The 18,782-nt window shown below is 41.0% G+C and overlaps 1 protein-coding gene across 2 annotated transcripts; it reads right to left on the bottom strand.

Moving 5' to 3' along the window:
- Nucleotides 1-8,468: 8,468 nt before the first annotated feature.
- Nucleotides 8,469-18,360, bottom strand: LOC143437383 (uncharacterized). Of its 2 annotated transcripts, none has more exons than XM_076922203.1 (4): nucleotides 18,038-18,360; nucleotides 12,661-12,787; nucleotides 12,402-12,462; nucleotides 8,469-11,263 (listed from the first exon to the last, which is right to left on the bottom strand). In XM_076922203.1, the coding sequence occupies exons 2-4, from the start codon at nucleotides 12,692-12,694 to the stop codon at nucleotides 10,627-10,629; spliced, it is 732 nt and encodes a 243-aa protein (XP_076778318.1). In that variant the 5' UTR covers nucleotides 12,695-12,787; nucleotides 18,038-18,360; the 3' UTR covers nucleotides 8,469-10,626. The 2 variants fall into 2 exon arrangements, with proteins under 2 accessions (XP_076778318.1, XP_076778317.1); XM_076922202.1 differs by having other exon boundaries at nucleotides 17,649-18,360.
- Between the last annotated feature and the right edge of the window lie 422 nt (nucleotides 18,361-18,782).

The following is an 18,782-nucleotide window of genomic DNA, read 5'->3' on the forward strand; positions in this document are numbered from 1 at the left end:
GAGTGAGTTCCAGGACAGCCAGGGCTATACAGAGAAACCCTGTCTCTAAAAACAAACAAACAAACAAAAAAAGAAAGAAAGAAATTTTGTCTTCATTTGTGATTTCTGTTGGACCTCTCTTTCTTCGTCTCTTATGACCATTTTTTCTTACTGAAGTGTCAGAACACTGAGACTAATACCTGATGTGATCTGGCAGGTACACACTGGAACAAAAACCAGACCCCAGTTCTGCCAATACTCTTGTTCTTTCCATTTTGACTATGGGAAGAAAAAGTTATTTTAGAAAGAAGTATGTGGTACTCTGGCACATCTTCACCTGCATCCCACAGGTTGGGTCACGGGATATTTGTATAAACAATGCCCATTTCTGAAGGAGTTGATGTGAGTGTGAAATAAAGTAAGAAATAACTGTATCTGTCTTGGTACTGGATTCATAGCAGTTTATTTAATCTATGATGATTAAGTCTTGACTGGAGGAGTCTATGAAACACAATGGAGATGAAATAAGAAAGAAAGACACCAAGTTCTGAAATTACAGCCTTAGGAAACCACTGTTGGTTACCCCAGAGCTAGAACAGCCTGTCTGGATTGAGTCTTAGCCCAGTGGACTTGATGGATGGGCAAGACAGTACTATGTAGAGAAAGGGGGTAGAAAATTCTAGGCAAAGCTGAGCAAAGGCTCTGAGTAGTGAATATGTGGCCAGCATGTGCTGTACTCCATCACTACAGGGCATATTCTAGAGACACACTGCCTGGTTTGGGATAACAACTCTACTGCTTTACATCTGAAATCTTATGCGGTTCTTTGTCCCTCCACTTTCTCAACAGAAAAAAAAAATAGTATGAAAATAGTAGTTACTCTTAGAGTTGTTGTAAGGCTTAATTGACACATCCAAAACACCATAGCTTACAATAATAGCTGATGAGAGAAAAGACATGAAATAACGCTGCTGTGAACACAGCACTAAACAGTGCTGACCATGATGGTAGAGAAGGATGGGAGTATAGCAACTACATTTGGCAGTCGTGGTGCCCTTATCTGCCTCAACTGCAAAACAAACCATCTAAGTTGAGTGACAGATCCTGGTGCTGAGTAGGCAGTCACCCACTTCCTGGATGAATAAGCAGCTAAGACAAACTTGGGAGCATAGGACAAAATGGTGGTGGCAGGGGCATGGGGCACATGGCAAAGTGCCTCATCCCTTGGTTTCCTTCCATATCTAGCATCCTGTTCCAAAATGTTGCTTTTTTCATTTATCCTATTTTACCTTCTACATGAAGCTTTAAGACAGACTATGGAGCAAGATTAACTATTTCATGCCATTTATGGGTCCTTTTCTCTTTCTCTCTTTCTCTTTATAGGAAAGAACAACTGGAAGCAGCAGCCAGGTATTTTTTTTTATTATGAATACCCTCCCCATTTCACCATTGTTTTGCGGGGAGGATTCAGTCCTGCGTGATGGAAAGCTGCTAGGTAGCCATGTTGGTAACAAGTTAGTCTTTGGGGCTTACTCTGTTGCTGACCTTCAATTCCTCTGTCATTTTCATGTGAATTTAGTCAAGGACAACTTTATATGGATAATAGAAACAGCTATGATGTACTGAATGTCTATCTCCTCAGAGCTAAGCTCCATAAAGGTTATCACAGCTGATCTACACAGTCACCATGTAAGAGAAGTCCTAGTATCCTCCTTTGTGTTTAAGGAGACCAAGGCTCAGGATGGTTCCTCTACCCCTTCTGAATTCTCACAGGAATTAAGTAGCAAAATGAAAAATCAAAGTCAGACCTGAATGTTAAAAGAATGTTTACCGTTGTACATTTTTCTGTTTGTTCATTGGGCCCCTAGATGGCATTTCTGAAAGCAAATCCTGACTGCAATTCATGATCCCCATACACCTGAGGCTTTTCAATAAATCATAAACACTGCAGACTGCTGCAGAGGCAAGAAGAGGTTCGGGCTTGTGTATGACTACTTTTCTCAGCTTCCTATCCTGATGTCAAAGGTGCCCAAAGTCTGGACCCTATTCTAGTTTATAAAGAAAGATGGAGGATTCATTTTGACAAAATAGTGTGAGGTGATAAGAGGTGACAACGTACAGCTAAGAACAGTATTGATTTAAACTTATGGAGTGTTTTCTGGAAGTTTCCATGTAGCATTGTTGGATTAGAGCTGATACACACACACACACACACATACACACACACAAACACACATATACAAACACACACACACAAACACACAATTTTCTGAAGTGGACTATAGTTGCAAGTAACTGAAACCATGGATAAGTGTACTAAATATTACTCCAAATATGCCTTAAAATTTCTGCTTCTGGTTCAATTGGTAACCAAACTAAACTCTGCACCTCTGCAAGAGCAGCAAGCACACTTAACAATTGTGCCATCTCTTTAGCTCCAGCTTATTCTGAAAGTAGAACTTAATAGATCTCTTGCCCTTTTCCCCTAAATAACAAATAAAACAACTCAAGTGTTAGACACTCCACAGGTTACCTCACCAAGCAGTAGTAACATTATCTAAGTGAAATTGCCCTTTACTGGTTAACTGATTGCTAATTCTATTTAGATGGCTTTTTTCTGCATGTACCCTTGCATGCCAGCAGAGGGCATCAGATCCATTTGTCGTGAGCCACCATGTTTTTGCTGGGACTTGAACACTGGTTTTCTGAATGAGCAGATGGTCTATAACCGCTGAGCTATCTCACCAGTATCTGTTTACTGGTTAACTGTCCAAAAAGCAAGGACTTAAAAATTGGATCAACTAGTTAATCAAAAGCTCTCGAGTTAAAGGCCAACCTAGTCTACAGAGTGAGTTCTATTATAGCCAAGGCTACCTAGAGAAACCTTAACAAAACAAACAAATAAACAAAAGCCTGGTGTGTGTGGGGGGGGGGGAGGAGCTCACACCTTTAATTGAACCACTGGAAAGGCAGAGGCAGGAGACTCTCTGTAAGTTCAAGGCCAGCCTGGTCTACATAATGAACTCCAGCACAGCCGGGGCTTTGTTGAGAGACCCTGTCTCAGAGAGAGACAGAGACAGAAACACACACACACACACAGAGAGAGAGAGAGAGAGAGAGAGAGAGAGAGAGATTTCAAGGGGCCAAAGAGGAGGTGGCATAATAGGTAAGGGCAGCTGCCATCAAGCCTGACTGAGCCCACACTGAAGAAGGAGATCTCACTGCCACAAATTGTCCTCTGACTTCCACACGCAAGCTGTGGCACACACACCCGCTCCTCCTTCACACACACAACACAGACACACGAAGTGTACTTCTTTATTTTGCATATATGTGTGTGAGTCGGAGGAGGTCCAGAGAGGGCATGTTGGATCCCCTGGGCCAGGAACCCAGACTTGGATAACCCCACATACCGACGTTACAACTCATTGTCAGTTTCATGATGTTTCTGTAGAAGAGAACACAGAAAGCGACAGGTAAATAAATCAGGAGACCTTTAAACTCCGTCGGTGGAGACAAGTCGGAGCAGCGCAGGGAGGAGATAAATAAATAGATAGATAGATAAATAAATAAATAAATAAATAAATAAATAGATAGATAGATACATAAATAAATAGATAAATAAATGAATAAATAAATAGTTAAATAAGTAAATAAATAAATAAAATCAAGACAAAGGAAGCGACTATCTTTTTCAATTCTACAGAGAATCCAATGAGTTTTTGATGAAAGAGAATGGATGGCCATCCATTGAGTCCTGTGGCTGGGATTCAGAGAGAGTCTAGCCTTGGGAGATCTCTGGAGATCTTTGTAGGGAGGAGACCTCTGCGGTAGGGCAGGCTCCTGCGCTGCCTGACGACAGTCTCCAACTTGGAGCAGATGGGCGTCCGTTCGTCCATACCTCAGTCAGCCACAAGGATGCTGGAACCTGGGGAGGTATGCGGGGGGAGGGAAGGTCGGCTAGTGAGGGATGGGAGACGATGCAAGATGATTCATCTCTGGTCCTTCATCCCTCCAGCGCTGCGCAAAGCGAGAAAGTCCAACAGGGCCCGCGAATCGGGCAGCGAAAGTTAGGGATGTGACTGTCACCTCTGAGTGCTGACAGGGGCGGGGTTTATGCAGATGAGGGTCGTGCAGGGCCCGCCCCGGCCGCAGCCGCTGGGAAAACGCGCGAGAGATTTCGCCAGGGTGTGGGAGAGAGAGCGAGTCCGCGGGTGTCAATGGAGCTCAGGGATCGCGTGTGCGTCGGGGAGGCCGCCACGGGGTGGGGCGAAGTGACCATGCGTTAAGGGTGGAGCGCCGGCGGGTGTGAGTCTCTTCTGGGTGTCAGGAAGGCATACTTACCTGGCAGGAGAGTTGCTATGATCAAGAAAGTGGTTTCCCCAGAGCAATGTTCACCCATTGCATTCACACACGGCAGTGTTCTGGTCCCTGCCATTTCCCCAGATACATAATTTGTGGTCGTGGGAGAGCTGCGCTTGTGCGCTTCCCTGGTGTATAAAAACAGAGTTGTGTGTTCTGTCCTTTCTACTACTTCACTGTTTATTTACCAGTTTACACCAAGCAAAACCAGGAACCTTTACGTGTGCTGTGATTCTTGGGTCTTAAGGTTTTTACTATCAGTGTAAACAGTCATTACACTGACAACTTACTTGTTTTACCCTTGACCAACAAACAAGAAAGCTAAGTGGTCACTAACTATACTAGACTGTGCACGCCGGAATTGACTAGCTAGAGTGTGCACACTGGAACTGGCTAGCTATAGTGTGCATGCTGGAAATGACTAGCTAGTTTCATGTCGACACAAATGGGTTATCTGAGAAATACAAAAATTAAGGAGCACTTTCTTGTTTAATGATTGGTGAGTCCCGGCAGTGGTGGCGCATGCCTTTAATCCCAGCATTTGGGAGGCGGAGGCAGGTGGATTTCTGAGTTAGAGGACAGCCAGAGCTATACAGAGAAACCCTGTCTTGAAAAACCAAAAAAAAAAAAAAAAAAAAAAAAAAAAAAAAAAAAAAAAAGATTGGTGAGGATCTGTGTCACCAATGGGCTCACCTCTGAGAAGGTAGTCCTGGGATAAGAAAGGCTAAGCAAGCCTTGAGGAGCAAGCTTGAGTAAGGAAAAATATATTTGACTTTTTAATTTCAATTAAATATTAGCAGAAAGGTACAGAAATGTTAAAACAGGTTGCTGCAGAAAAGTTCTCAAAGCTTCAGAGGCCTCCGTGGAGGACAGTGCATGTTTTGAGCATGGCAGACCGACAGAAGGCGTGGTGTCCCCAAGCTCTGTAGCTTCCCATCCTAACTCAAGCCCAGCATCCTTACACTCTACCACTGACATCTCGGTGACTTTGGAGCGAGCTCTAGCATCTTCAACTTTTTTTTCATTATGATACTTAAAACTTTCAAGCCATAACCATTTCCCGATTTCCAAAGGCACAAGCTCTCTGCTCTTCATCTTAAGTGTAAGAATTTTTAAGTTTGCCGGCCAGTGGTGGCGCACGCCTTTAATCCCAGCACTCAGAAGACAGAGGCAGGGGATGATGGTGATGGAATAACGATCAATAATCAATGCTAATCAATAATCAATAAATGGTGATCAATAATTAATTATCAATATTGGTTATCAATTAGTTGATGACCGATAATGATCAATAATTCATGGCACATGCCTTTAATCACAAGTCCTGTGATCATGTGAACCTGTGGAAATCTCCTCACATACCCTCACTTTTTCAAACTCGTATTATTTCAATTCCTTTTAGGTAGCACTGGACACCTTTCTTCTGTATCCTTCATTTCAAGCAAGCTGTTGACAAGTTCTTCATAACAAAATGCTTCAACTGAAGACCAGGCCACATCAGGTCTTAGAGAAGGAAACAGCAAAGTAAAATATAAAAGAATATAAAATATAAAGGTAAATATAAAATATAATAAATTATATATAATATAATATGACTATAAATATAAAATATAAAAAAATTATATAAAATATAAAATAAACTAAAATTTAAATTTTAATATGTACAATAAAATATAAAATGTAAAATATAAAACATAAATATAAAATATAAAATAAAAATAAAATATATAATACATCAAATATAAAATATAAAATAAAAAATAAAAGTAAAGTAAAATATAAAATTAAATATAAAATATGAAATAATTACATACATAAAACATAATATAAAGATATAATATAAAATATAAAATTAAAAAATAAAAAATATATAATATATAATATAAAATATGAAATATAAAATAAATAAAATAAAGAAAGGGTCTCTCCCGTGTCTTATAACAGGCAAGAAGGTGGACACACACTTCAGGATGCCTTGGCTGTCCTGAAACTCACTCTGTGGATCTTCTGGCCTCAAACTCAAAGGATTTAGCTGATCTTTATAGGAGTAGGCTGTGTGTAGGGAGGTTGACTTTAGGCTGTGACTATCTGGGGGCTGAGGGGGAAGAACGCCATGATGGACATTTTCTGCACACACTATAACATTTGCATTAGATTCCCTGAGGAGGAAAGGCCTCTCTATCTCTCTGAACTTAACTAGGGGCAGGCCCACTTCAGGACTTCACATATTCAGAGCCTCCTCTGATCCCACAACTAGTTCTCCATTTTCTGTAAATTATAGGGTGATTTGTGTAACACATGTACTCTTGGCAACTTCTTTAGTTTTTAGTAAGCATTCTGTATGGCAAAGAGGAAAATAATCCCTCAGAGTCTGGTGGGGATGGGGATAGGACACTCACATTTATTGAATACTGTACTTTCATCAAACTTAAAGCAAATTTACATATCACAAATTCAAGTAATTTACTCCTGTAACTGGCATTTTACTCATGATACCAGAATATAAACCGTTTAAATAAATTGCCAACTACTGTGTAGTTTGTTGGTGCAGAATCAAGATTTATGTCCAGAACTGTATTCCTGACCCCCCCCTTTCATATCACCCCACTGGTTTTGTTGCCCAAGGATGGATTGAACTCCTAATACCCTGATACAGAAGAACACCACCACATCCAGCTTTAAAATCAGCCTTTATTTCTATCTCTAGGAAAGTACTTGTGAGAAAACTTCATTAAATTAGTTTTCCTTTCTCAACAAATACATATAAATGCATGTGGAATGCTTTAGGTGGTAGATATGTGTAGACACCCAGGGTGTGAGGGAAATAAGGCGATCCTTTTTCAGACAAAGATACTCAACACTATGCAACCGTCTCCCTTAAGAACATTTGTCAGCCAGGTGGTTGTGGCGCATGCTTTTAATCCCAGCACTAGGGAGGCAGAGGCAGGCAGATTTCTGAGTTCGAGGTCAGCTTGGTCTACAGAGTGAGTTCCAGGACAGCGAGGACTACACAGAGAAACCCTGTCTCAAAAAAAAAAAAAAAAAAAAAAAAAAAAAAAAAAAAAAAAAAAAAAAAAAAATTATCATTGTTATGTGTTATTCATTACCTGAAAACTAAGAATAATAAACCTAAAACTAAGAATGAATAATAAATCTAAATAATGGTATCCAGAGTAATGGATAGGTACACCAAAGCCTCAGAAACTACCTCAAATTCACACTAACGAGACATGCAGCCTTAAAAAAGAACATTATTATGCCTGGAGTGTCCACAAGTGGCAGAGGATATTGCCTTTCAGGTACATATCTCACAGCTGACCTCTGCAAGGTCATGATTGAAGAGACACTAAGGATGCTGGGGGAGAGCAGTTAACCAGAGTGAGAAGGCGGGGATACCTTGGAGACCTCAGGAACTCTTACATCTTAAAGGAGTCTGAAGGATGAAGGAACTTAGACAACCTGGATAGGTGCCACAAGGTTTGGCTCCCGGAGCCTGAACTGATCTCCAAGATTTACCCACAATGCACCTGTGCTCTTCCAGTCCTGGACGCTCATTCTTCTGCAGTCCTGTGAAAATCGCAGACATCCCTGATTTTCTCATAGCCTTTTCTTTCAAGTGTCTATCAGCTTTATCTACACAATGCCTCCTTTTGTGATTTCTTAATTTTGAGCAAAAGGCACTGGAGATCTGTTTAACACCAGACTCTAGATTTACCCTGGACATCACTGAATTGTCCTTTTGTTACCCATTTCCTTTGATCTTATGGGTCTGTTGTCAAGAACCAGCCAGAGGAAGGATGGAGAACCCACCATTAAGTCTGCTTCTAAGTTAGGACGTTTGGTTCATCCAGATGAGGTTATTGAGGGATCCACCCTTGGGATGAGGTCAGTGTCCTGAGACTGAGAAAATCCCAGAGAGCGACCCTTCCCTCCTCTGGGAGGTCTGCTTTATTGGGAATAGAAAAACACATTTAAAAAACACAATTTTTTTGTTTTGTTTTGTTTTGTTTTGTTTTTTTGAGACAGGGTTTCTCTGTGTAGCCCTGGCTGTCCTGGAACTTACTCTGTAGACCAGGCTGTCCTCGAACTCAGAAATCTGCCTGCCTCTGCCTCCTGAGTGCTGGGATGGGCATGCACCATCAATTATTGATCGTTATTGATTATCAATTAGTATTGATAATTAACTATTGATTAGCATTGATTATTGATTGCTATTCCATTACCATCATCCCCTTGCCTGTGTCTCCCAAGTGCTGGGATTAAAGGCATGTGCCACCAAGGAGGGTTGTCAGGATGTTGTGCAGCAGTCTGGAGCTTGTGCACTCAGCCTCAGACCTTGGAACAAGCCCAGCTGCATGTCTGCCCTGGCTCTGATGTTCGTGATGAAGAATGGTTCATTTTACTAGATTTGACTTCCTTGAAAGAAAGAACTCCATGGTCCATACTTCTTCCAGAGACCACGCTGATCCTTGGCTCTTGCTTTGATAGCCATAGTGATGTTCGCAGGTTGTACTGCCACCAGAGACCAAGTTCTTAGTCCATGCTGTTGCCAGAAAGCATGTAGAAGCCCAGGATTTGTGCACCCGCTGACTGTAAAGAGCAAGAAACCTACTCTCGAAGTAGTGTTGATGTCTGCAGATGCATAGTTCAAAATGAGGACTGCAGAAGGCTTCAATGACAATCCCTGTCTCCACCACAATCCAACCACTAAAAAAAAATCCTAAAAAGGAAACCATCAGAGAACTCAAAAGGAGTTTTTGTTTGTTTTGTTTTTTAACTCATTTCAAGTGAGTACACTGTTGCTCTCTTCAAACAGACCAGATGAGGGAATTAATCATTACAGATGGTTCTGAGCCACCATACTGTTGGTAGGAATTGAACTCAGATCCTCTGGAAAAGCAGTAAGTGCTCTTAATCACCGAGCCATCTCTCCAGCCTCAGAGAACTCTTAAAAACTGTGATAGGGTGTTGAAGCATAGCTCTCCACATTGATGGCTTCTGGTGGGAGGCACAGTTGGAGGATTCATCTTCCCTTGGGGGGCTGGCACTGGGAGTCCGTCCATGCTCCAGTGAGTGTATACGACAACACAAAATGGACTTGGGTTTTTCCATTTATTATTTTCCTCTTTCTTTTTGTTCTTTGTAGGGGTGACATCACAAGGGAAGGGGAGTGGGAACAGGAGGATTGGGAAGTAAACGTGATAGTGATTGAGGTGCATGATTGGAGGTTTTCAAATACTTAATAAAGTATTATGCTGGAAAATATTGCCAAAAAGACTTTTTTTTTTTAAGTTAGAGTTTAAAAACTTACAAGAGAATGCACTCCAACAATCACTTGGGAACACAGGGTCCTAATGCTGGTTCTTGGTTTTAGGGGGGAAAAAGCTTTTTTTTTTTTTAACATTTCCAGATGGTAACTTGAGGACAAAGACACTTGGACTAGAGAACTAGGAAGAAGATTATTAGATATTAGGCACTTAGAACTTGCAAGAAAGAACTTGGAACTTGGAGGCACTAGGGACTAGGAACTAAAGACTAGGAACTCAAGACTTGGGACTTAGAGAGAAGAAGAGAGACTGAAGAATAAACAGGATTGAATCATACTCTGTCTGGTCTCCATTCTTCATGCCCATCCTCACTCTCTCTCTTGCTGAACCCTGACCTGAGGACCGGAGTAGCTTGGGGCAGTGTGGGCTCTAACAACTTAGCCCCGAGGGCTTTTGGTAGTGCGGGTTCCAACATTGACAGAGCAGTCTGTGACATTTTGGCCCCCAAACGTGAGGTAGTGCGGTTCTTAACATTTCCACACCCAACGTGGGGCAACTCAGGCCGCAACACTCTAAGGTTGTAAAAAGTCTTTACCACATTGATCATATTCATGAGGTTTCTTTTAATATGGGATCTTTTATGCTTTCGAGACTAGTGGGACATGCAAAGGTTCTAGCACATTGATTACATCCATGCTTCGGTCCAATATGGGTTCTTTTATGTTTTGCAGAAAAATCTTTATAAAAAGTCTTTTACCACAATAATTACGTTCATAGGTTTCATTCCAATAAGAGTTCTTTTATGGTTTGTGAAAAAAAAAAAAAAAAAACTTTGTGAAAAGACTTTTACCATGTTAATTACATTAATACAGTTTCTCTCTAGTATGTGATCATTTATGTCTTTGGAGACTTCTCAGTTATAAATGGGTTTTTCCACACTGATTACATAACTAAGGTTTCTCTCTGGTATGGGTTCTTCTATGATATTGGAGATGACCTTTTGTGTAAAGCCTTTACCTCATTGGTTACATTCATGGGGTTTCTCTCCAGTATGTGTTCGTTTATGATATTGGAGATGACTGGATCTTGCAAAGGCTTTACCACATTGATTACATTCATAGGGTTTCTCTCCAGTATGTGTTCTTTTATGATTTCGGAGAGTACTGTGACATGAAAAGGCTTTACCACATTGATTACATTCATGGGGTTTTTCTCCAGTATGTGTTCTTTTATGATATTGGAGACTACTGTGATATGAAAAAGCTTTACCACATTGATTACATTCATAAGGTTTCTCTCCGGTATGCATTCTTTTATGTCTTTGGAGATGACTGTGATGTGAAAAGGCTTTACCACATTGATTACATTCATAAGGTTTCTCTCCAGTATGCGTTCTTTTATGTCTTTGGAGATGACTGTCATGTGAAAAGGCTTTACCACATTGATTACATTCATAAGGTTTCTCTCCAGTATGTGTTCTTTTATGATATTGGAGATGACTATGTCTTGCAAAGGCTTTACCACATTGTTTACATTTATAGGGTTTTTCTCTGGTATGTGTTTTCTTACGATGTTGGAGATTACTGTGACTTGAAAAGGGTTTACCACATTGATTGCATTCATGTGGTTTGTCTCCATTATTACTTCTTTTATATCTGAAACAATAATTAGCACATGTCAAAGACTTACAACATTTATGAGCCTGATCAATCATTTTACCAATAAGAATAAATTTTACAGTTGGTCTAATAATAAAGAACACTCAGATTTTAAGGTTTTATCACTTTGATGTTCACAGTTGTACTTGCTCACTGTGGGTTGCTTTACCTCTTTGAAAATACCTGTGATGGTAAGAATATTTATTACATGGCTCACATTTATAGCATCTTTCTTCTATATGAGATTTCTATATGACGTATTTCACATGTCAGAAGAAATATGGAACAACTCAGAGTATTAAAACACTGATTGCATTCTTAGATTTTTCTGTAGTGTGCAACACACCACAGCAGCACTGTGAACCAGGATGAACAGAAGAATTTCCAACCTTCTAGTACCTATAGAGATTTTTTTCAATGTGACTTTGGGGATGTTCCCAGTAAAGTCAGAAAACCAATTAACTGCAAACACCTATCATATTCAGAATGTCTACCAAAGGCAGAATACTATATATCTTCTCATTGTTCTGAAGTAGATAGAGGTACATTGTTCCTTTTAATATCCCTAGGCTCACATGTTTTCATCCATTCTGACACTTGATACACCCATTAAAAAAGAAGAATAACTGAAAGGTTTTCACATTGAATGCACACACATTGACTTTCTGTTCATTGTAGATATGATTAATGTTTCTCCACGACAACATTCTTGACTCTCATAAACTGACCTCATTATAAACTGGATTTCACTACAATAATATGAGTATCTCCAACTTAATCATGGAGTATTTGCTTATTAGAAGGTTATGGACACCTGTTTATCACTATTCAATGTGCAACATCTAAATATTATGAGACTTTACAAATTGGTAGTTATGCAACATAGCTCTAATGGAGATACAAATCGAATAAAGGACTCACTTAAGGCATTGCTTCCTTCTTTTTTTCTTACAGAATTGCCTTGCAAACACAAATCTGATAACTGACATTGAGGTACATAGGTTTGGGAGAATATTATAATCATAGCTACAATAATAGGACTGATATTTTTTACACTTGATTTCCTTTAGAGCTTCCAGATCATATTAAAATTTCCTCACAGGCATATTTGTATCAGCTTAAACATTAAAATTACCTTTCATGACTTCTAGAATTTTGATGTTGTTCTTCAGTATGATGGACTTCCAAATTATAGCCTGAAACCAAGGTACCACAAAATGAATGATATGGTATTGGAATTAGGCAAAATCAAGTTACTCTAAATTTTCACAGCAATGAACCTGATTTATTCAACTCAATATTACTTGTTCTCTATTGAAATAAGAGATGATCATCAGTAACCCAGAAACATTTTTCCCTTATTTTGAGACGCAAAACAAAATTCACAGTCTTACCTATAGCAGTGAGGTTCCAATAGGTCTCAAGCATCACATCTTTGTAGAGATTCTTCTGGGAAGGATCCAGAAAATTCCACTCTTCTGCAGTGAAGTTCACATGCACATCATCATAAGTCACTGCTTCCTAAAATATCACATATATGTGTACAACAAAAAGCCTGATACTGACATCACTACAAATTAAAGTTATGCTTCCTAGACAATATAATCTTATAATTCACGTGATTCATCCACTTATTTGCTGACACATGAATTATAATATAATCACCATGTCAGTTTAGAAGAAACTTGAAATATTGACACTTGAACCCTTGACATAGGGTTCACCTGTGTCACTCCTGAACCCTTTGAATAGGATACAGCCTTGCAACACAAATGGCAATTGAGAGGGATATGCAGGGGGAAACAGGTCAGCTGTACTGAGCACACATCTGAAAAGCTGTATGAACAATTACTAACTACAAAGGTGATGGGCAAGCTCGGTCTATGCAATGAGTTTCAGGACAGCAAATGTTACATGTGAAGAGCCTCACTCTGCTACAAAAATAAATCAGGAAACAAAAATGATAGAATGAACTCACAGTTCTTTACTGAAGTTCCTACAAAGAATTATACATTCACTGCAGTTCTTATTTATTTCCAATGAACAAGAAATGAACCAGTTTAAACAGTGACATTAATTAAATTTTTAAAAAGGGAATGCATGTTTAAACAGTTAAAATGGGCAGATGAAAATATTAGTAATGTATATGTTGATTGTATATAAAGCACATAGTTCAGGAGATATAGCTAAGGAGTTGAAAGATCTTGCTGGTCTTCCACATAATGGTGGTCAACTTCTAGCATACACATGTGGACTGACACCTGACCATTTCCTCAAGATCAAGAGTTCCGAGACCATCTTCTGACAACAGTAAAGATGAGGCACACATGATATTCATATTCATGCACCCAACCATAGTACACTCATTTATTCAAAAATTTCAAAACAATCACAAGAGTTTAAGAACATCATGAACCTGCAACTCAATGAATCTGAAGCATCAGATAATATCAATGACATGAGCATAAGCCATCAGGAGAAATAGAATATAATCTATATATTTGTCCAAATTTCAAAATTAAAGATGTGGATTAAGAGCAGCACAAAAACATGTTGTTATTGAACAAAAATTTGTCACGTGGCCTATGTGCTTTCTATATCTAGTATCAGCACAGGAAGGGCTTCACTGAGAAATTTAGTCTAGAAAAACAAAAACAGAATGAATAAAGTTAAAAGTATAAAAACACCAGGTTTGCAAAATAGCATAGCATTGAATAGCAAACGAGTGCACAGTATCTTATGTGATTTAGGGACAGAGTCCAAATGGTGAATGTATGGAAGCATGAGAAGAAAGCTGAAGGATCAGGTTCAATCGCAACACTGGGGACACCCAGAACAAAATTTGTCTTGTCTAAAGGAAATGCAGAGGTAACGCTAGAGCAGAGACTGAAGGAATGGCCAATGAAAACTCAGAGCAGCCAAGGATACACTGGAATGGGGAGCTCAGAATCTGTGCTGACCTGGGGTGAGGCGTCTTTAACACTGGGTTGCCAAGGGAGTGCTACCAAACAGGTATCTAACACAGCTGGAAGGTGAAGAGAGAAGGACGTTGCCCCATAGACCTGGAAAAGACCACCAACAAAGGACAGGGGCTCTGATCCAAAAAAGATATGCTAACTTTGTTAGAATCGATGAAGAACAACCTTCATCTTATAACAGCTCCAAGTTCAAAACTACAGAGTCACATATGAACTGGGCAGAGGGTAGTTCAGGAGGTGGGAAATGAGGTCTTTGTCTTTCCACCCTGTAAAACAAGGTAGGCAGAGCCTGATTTTGCCCTGGATGCTGTCTTGAAGAACTCTCTTTCATGGACTAGTCAATGGGTCTGGGCCCTGTTGTTAAGGAGGATTTAACCCAAGGTGTGAGGCTAGTAACTAAATCTATGAGGATGGAGTCGGTCTCATTTCCTCAGTGAGAGAATAACAAAGTGCCACACACAAAATAGACAACCTCAAGGGGTTGGTAGAGGCTACCCAGCAGATTCCTCCACTTGGACAGAGGAGAAAATGAAGACAGGATGGCAGCTGTGAGCCCTGTAGCAGGCTCCAAGTCTGCTCTAACCTTACCAGAAATTAAGACCAGATGCACACCATCCACTATACCAGGCTCTGGAACATCTTCGAAGCACTTCGGGGCTGCAACTCTCCAGCATATCTACTGTAGCAGGGTTCCACGTTCAATTTAGTCATCTCCCTCCACATATACTCAAGAAAAACTCGAAAACCCAGGCACACAAACACCAATCTGGCAGACAAGCCACTGACCCAAAAACAACAATGGTGCATGTTAACAACCAGCCTTTCAATCCTTTAGTTGGAAGTCCTGAGGGTCTTGGGGTTCCAGTCAATGCACTAAGATGTTTTGTCACAGAGACTCCAACAACCAACAAGAAGCCTATTACAATGCAAACACATGGGGGCCTTTATTATGAGCTCTGTGTAATAAGGATTCCCGCCAGTCAGCCTCACATGAGATCAAAACTGAGAGACCAAGTCTAGGGGTGCTGGGTATTTACTGCAGCCTCACGTGAGATCAAAACTGAGAGACCAAGTCTAGGGGTGCTGGGTATTTACTGCAGTTACAGCAAGTTTGGGACATTAACATGCAGGTCAGTAACTTAATATTGTAAAAAGTGAATGTCTGGCATAATCTGCAGAAACCAATCAAGAAAACCATCTGACACCCATGATGGGTTGGCTAACTTTTCCTCTATAAGGTGTATTAGTTATTAGTTATCAATATGTAGCTTAACCCTGCAGTTGTACCTTGACTGGCTGTTGACAAGGGGGGCTTGTCATAGGATGTTTGCTCAAGTGGACCTTGTGCACTCTCAGAAACAGAATTGATTGTGCTTTACAAACTCATCTTTGTGCCTGAGGTCCTGATTATTGAAAGATGCCCCTGTTCAACCACAAGACATGCATGGCAGTAGAAAAGGCACTTTGTCTAAAGACCCGCCTCACTATCTGTTACTGCAGATCCTAATATCAGTTGCACTTACTTTGAGACAGAATACCAGTGTCTCTCCCCCTGTGCATGCCTCTTATAGATAAGATAGACAATCCCCACCTGCCCTTCCTTTCCTGCCTCATCCCTGTGTCTCAGCCCCACTTGGGCAGACAGTCCCTGTTCAACCACATGCTTTACCTGCCAGGACACAAGGTAAGCTTTCTATAGATCTACCACACTGTCTGTTATCCCAGATGCAATGATCACAGTTTCCCCTAACACTGTACTAAACACCAGAGGCAGGTTAAACTCTGTCCTGACTATGTCTCCCTGTGGATTGCTAAGATCATTTCTTCCTGACCACCTCTTCTCCGTGCTCCCAATATTAGCAAGCATTCCATCTTGAGGATACCCACCAAACATGTCAGTAAAAGAAGCAAAACTCAGGCAACCCTCTTTGTAAATCCAGACATCAAACAGCAACCCAGGAACAAAACTCCCACCCAAGCAAGACAAATCCAGAAATCATTACCTAAATCAATAATCACGTCAAACCAAGAGTCCTAGATACCAGAAGAGAAATATAATGAATAACAACCAGGAAAATATGTCACCAAGAAATCCAAGATATCTTATAACAGCAGGACCAGAGTAATAAAAACATGCAATAGATATGGTACAAAAGAGGTTGTTTGGAGGCAGGGAGATGAGTGAGAATCTGGGGAAGGGATAGAGGCACAGAAGAGGACCTGCAGACAGGCACACAGACAGGGAGCAGAGAGAGAGCCCTGAGAGTAGAGAAAGAGAATAGAGAGGGAGCATGTACAGAGAACAGAGACAGGAACAAACAGAGAGAGCTGTGTAGCTGGTGGTCCGTGTATATAAAGCACACCTGACAACAGCAGCAGGTGATGGAGGCAGGGAATGACTTAAGCAGTTGCTAAGTCCCTGACAGCAGAGCATTGAAATTGCCTTTGCTCTGACAACTACAGAGACAAGGTTCACCTAGGGAACAGGAAAGAAGAGTCTCAGACATTAAAGATGAATATGACAAAATGAATACATTGGTCAACAAAAATGTGGATTCTAAAAGTTTCCTAACCCTAAACAACCAGGAATTCTGCACCATATGAGAAGGGAAAACTACAGATGATTGGAATAGAGGAAGAAGAATCTCAATACAAAGGTCTAGAAAATATTTTCAATAAAATAATAATGCAAATTTTCCTAAACCAAAGAACATGCATGTTAATGTACAAGAAGCATCCAAAAGGCCCAAGAGATTGGAGGGAATAAAGTCCCCTTACCTCATAATAATCAAACACTAAACATAAAAGTAAAGCAATATAAAATTCTGCAATGTAAAAAATTAACAAAAACTAAAGAAAACAAAAACAAGTAATGTATGAAAGCAGATCTATTAGATTTATGCCTGTCTTCTTAAAATCAGATTTTGTTTGTTTGTTTGTTTGTTTGTTTTTGAGACAGGGTTTCTCTGTGTAGTCCTGGCTGTCCTGGAACTCACTCTGTAGACCAGGCTGGGTTTAAACTCAGAAATTTGCCTGCCTCTGCCTCCCAAGTGCTGGGATTAAAGGCATGTGCGACCACTGCCCGGCTCTGCCTGTCTTCCTAATGTATACTATAAAAGACAAAAGGGTTTGGACACATGTGCTGCAGAGTCAGAGAAACCACCCGTGTTTCTACAAGAAAGTAACTGGTCCAAATGTTTTAAGCAAATTAGGAATCAGCCAAGAAAGTGACATTACTCACAGGTCACCTCCTGATATAACACGTGAGGGGCATCACCAGGGACCTTACAGGTGGTCACATCTGGCTGATGTTTCCCATGCAGTTCCAGAGAGGACTGAGCACCCCAGCTCCCACTGCTCAGCCGCCTGCCCCTACCCATTGTGGGCAGTGATCCTGTTCTCACCATGACTCTATTTCAGAGCTTCCCTGAGGTCTCCACACAGCACCCACAGCAGAGCTCAGAGCAGGGTACAGACGACCATTCAAGCCTGCACAGGAACCGTGAACCTGCAGAATGGCACCTGGTAGAACACACCTCCTTGTCTAATTGGCAGGTCTGCCTGGGAACCTCAATTGGCCAGTGAATCTTACACTCCTCAAGGTTAAACTGTGCTTCCAGACCAGGGTCAGACCTTTTCCAGAGCTCAGGAGGGGTTTGCACTGCATTAGCATTTGTTTCTGTCTTCAAAGAGGAATCACACCCCACCCAGCCCAGGGGGAGAACCCAGCATTCCAGCTCTGGCCTTTCAGATGCTTGCTCCTCCCCTCTGAGAGCAATGATCCTGCACCTACCAGGACCTGACTCCAGACCTTGCATGAGTTTTCCTCACAGCACTTGCCTTCTTCTTCATGTAATCAAGGTGAACAGCTTCCATAGCCCAGTACTCAGTGTGCAGTGGAGGTATCAATCTGAACCACAAGTGGAAGGATGTCCTGGTTATTGGTTAGCATTCTGTCTAAACCCCACCCCAGTTACCTGGCAACAGCCAGGTGTGCTCCTCCCCATAGTTACCTGGCAACAGCCAGGTAAGCCTGGACCCCCTGTAAAGGTGGCTGCTTGCCCCTTCCTCTCTTTTGATCTCTTGTTCTCTCTTTCTCTTGTCCTTGGGCTCTTCCCTCCCCCTCTCTCTCCTCATGCTCATGTCCAACCTCTGCTTCTCTACTCTCTGCCTCTCTCTGCTTGTTTCTGCCTCTACTACCCTCTAAACTTCCCTCCCCATGTCCTAAATAAACTATATTCTATACTATACTTATCCTGTCTTGTGGCTGGTTCCTCAGGGAGAAGAGATATCTCAGCCTGAGGCAAGACATCCCTTTACCGCACACCTCCCCCCACACCCATAGAACACATTCAATCTCTCTTTAAAGAGAGAAAGCTGTGGGGAGCATACCTGGCTGTCACCAGGTAACTGTGAGGTAGAGTTTTAGACAGAATGTTAACACCATTAACATTAAAGAGGGATTTTAGGAAACAAGAGTCTTGTTTTGTGGCTTCATGCTGGGCTCAGGGAAACTGCAGCTCCATTTCACCAGATGA

The sequence above is a fragment of the Arvicanthis niloticus genome, chromosome Y (genome assembly GCF_011762505.2).
Source record: "Arvicanthis niloticus isolate mArvNil1 chromosome Y, mArvNil1.pat.X, whole genome shotgun sequence".
Classification (NCBI taxonomy): Eukaryota; Metazoa; Chordata; class Mammalia; order Rodentia; family Muridae; genus Arvicanthis; species Arvicanthis niloticus.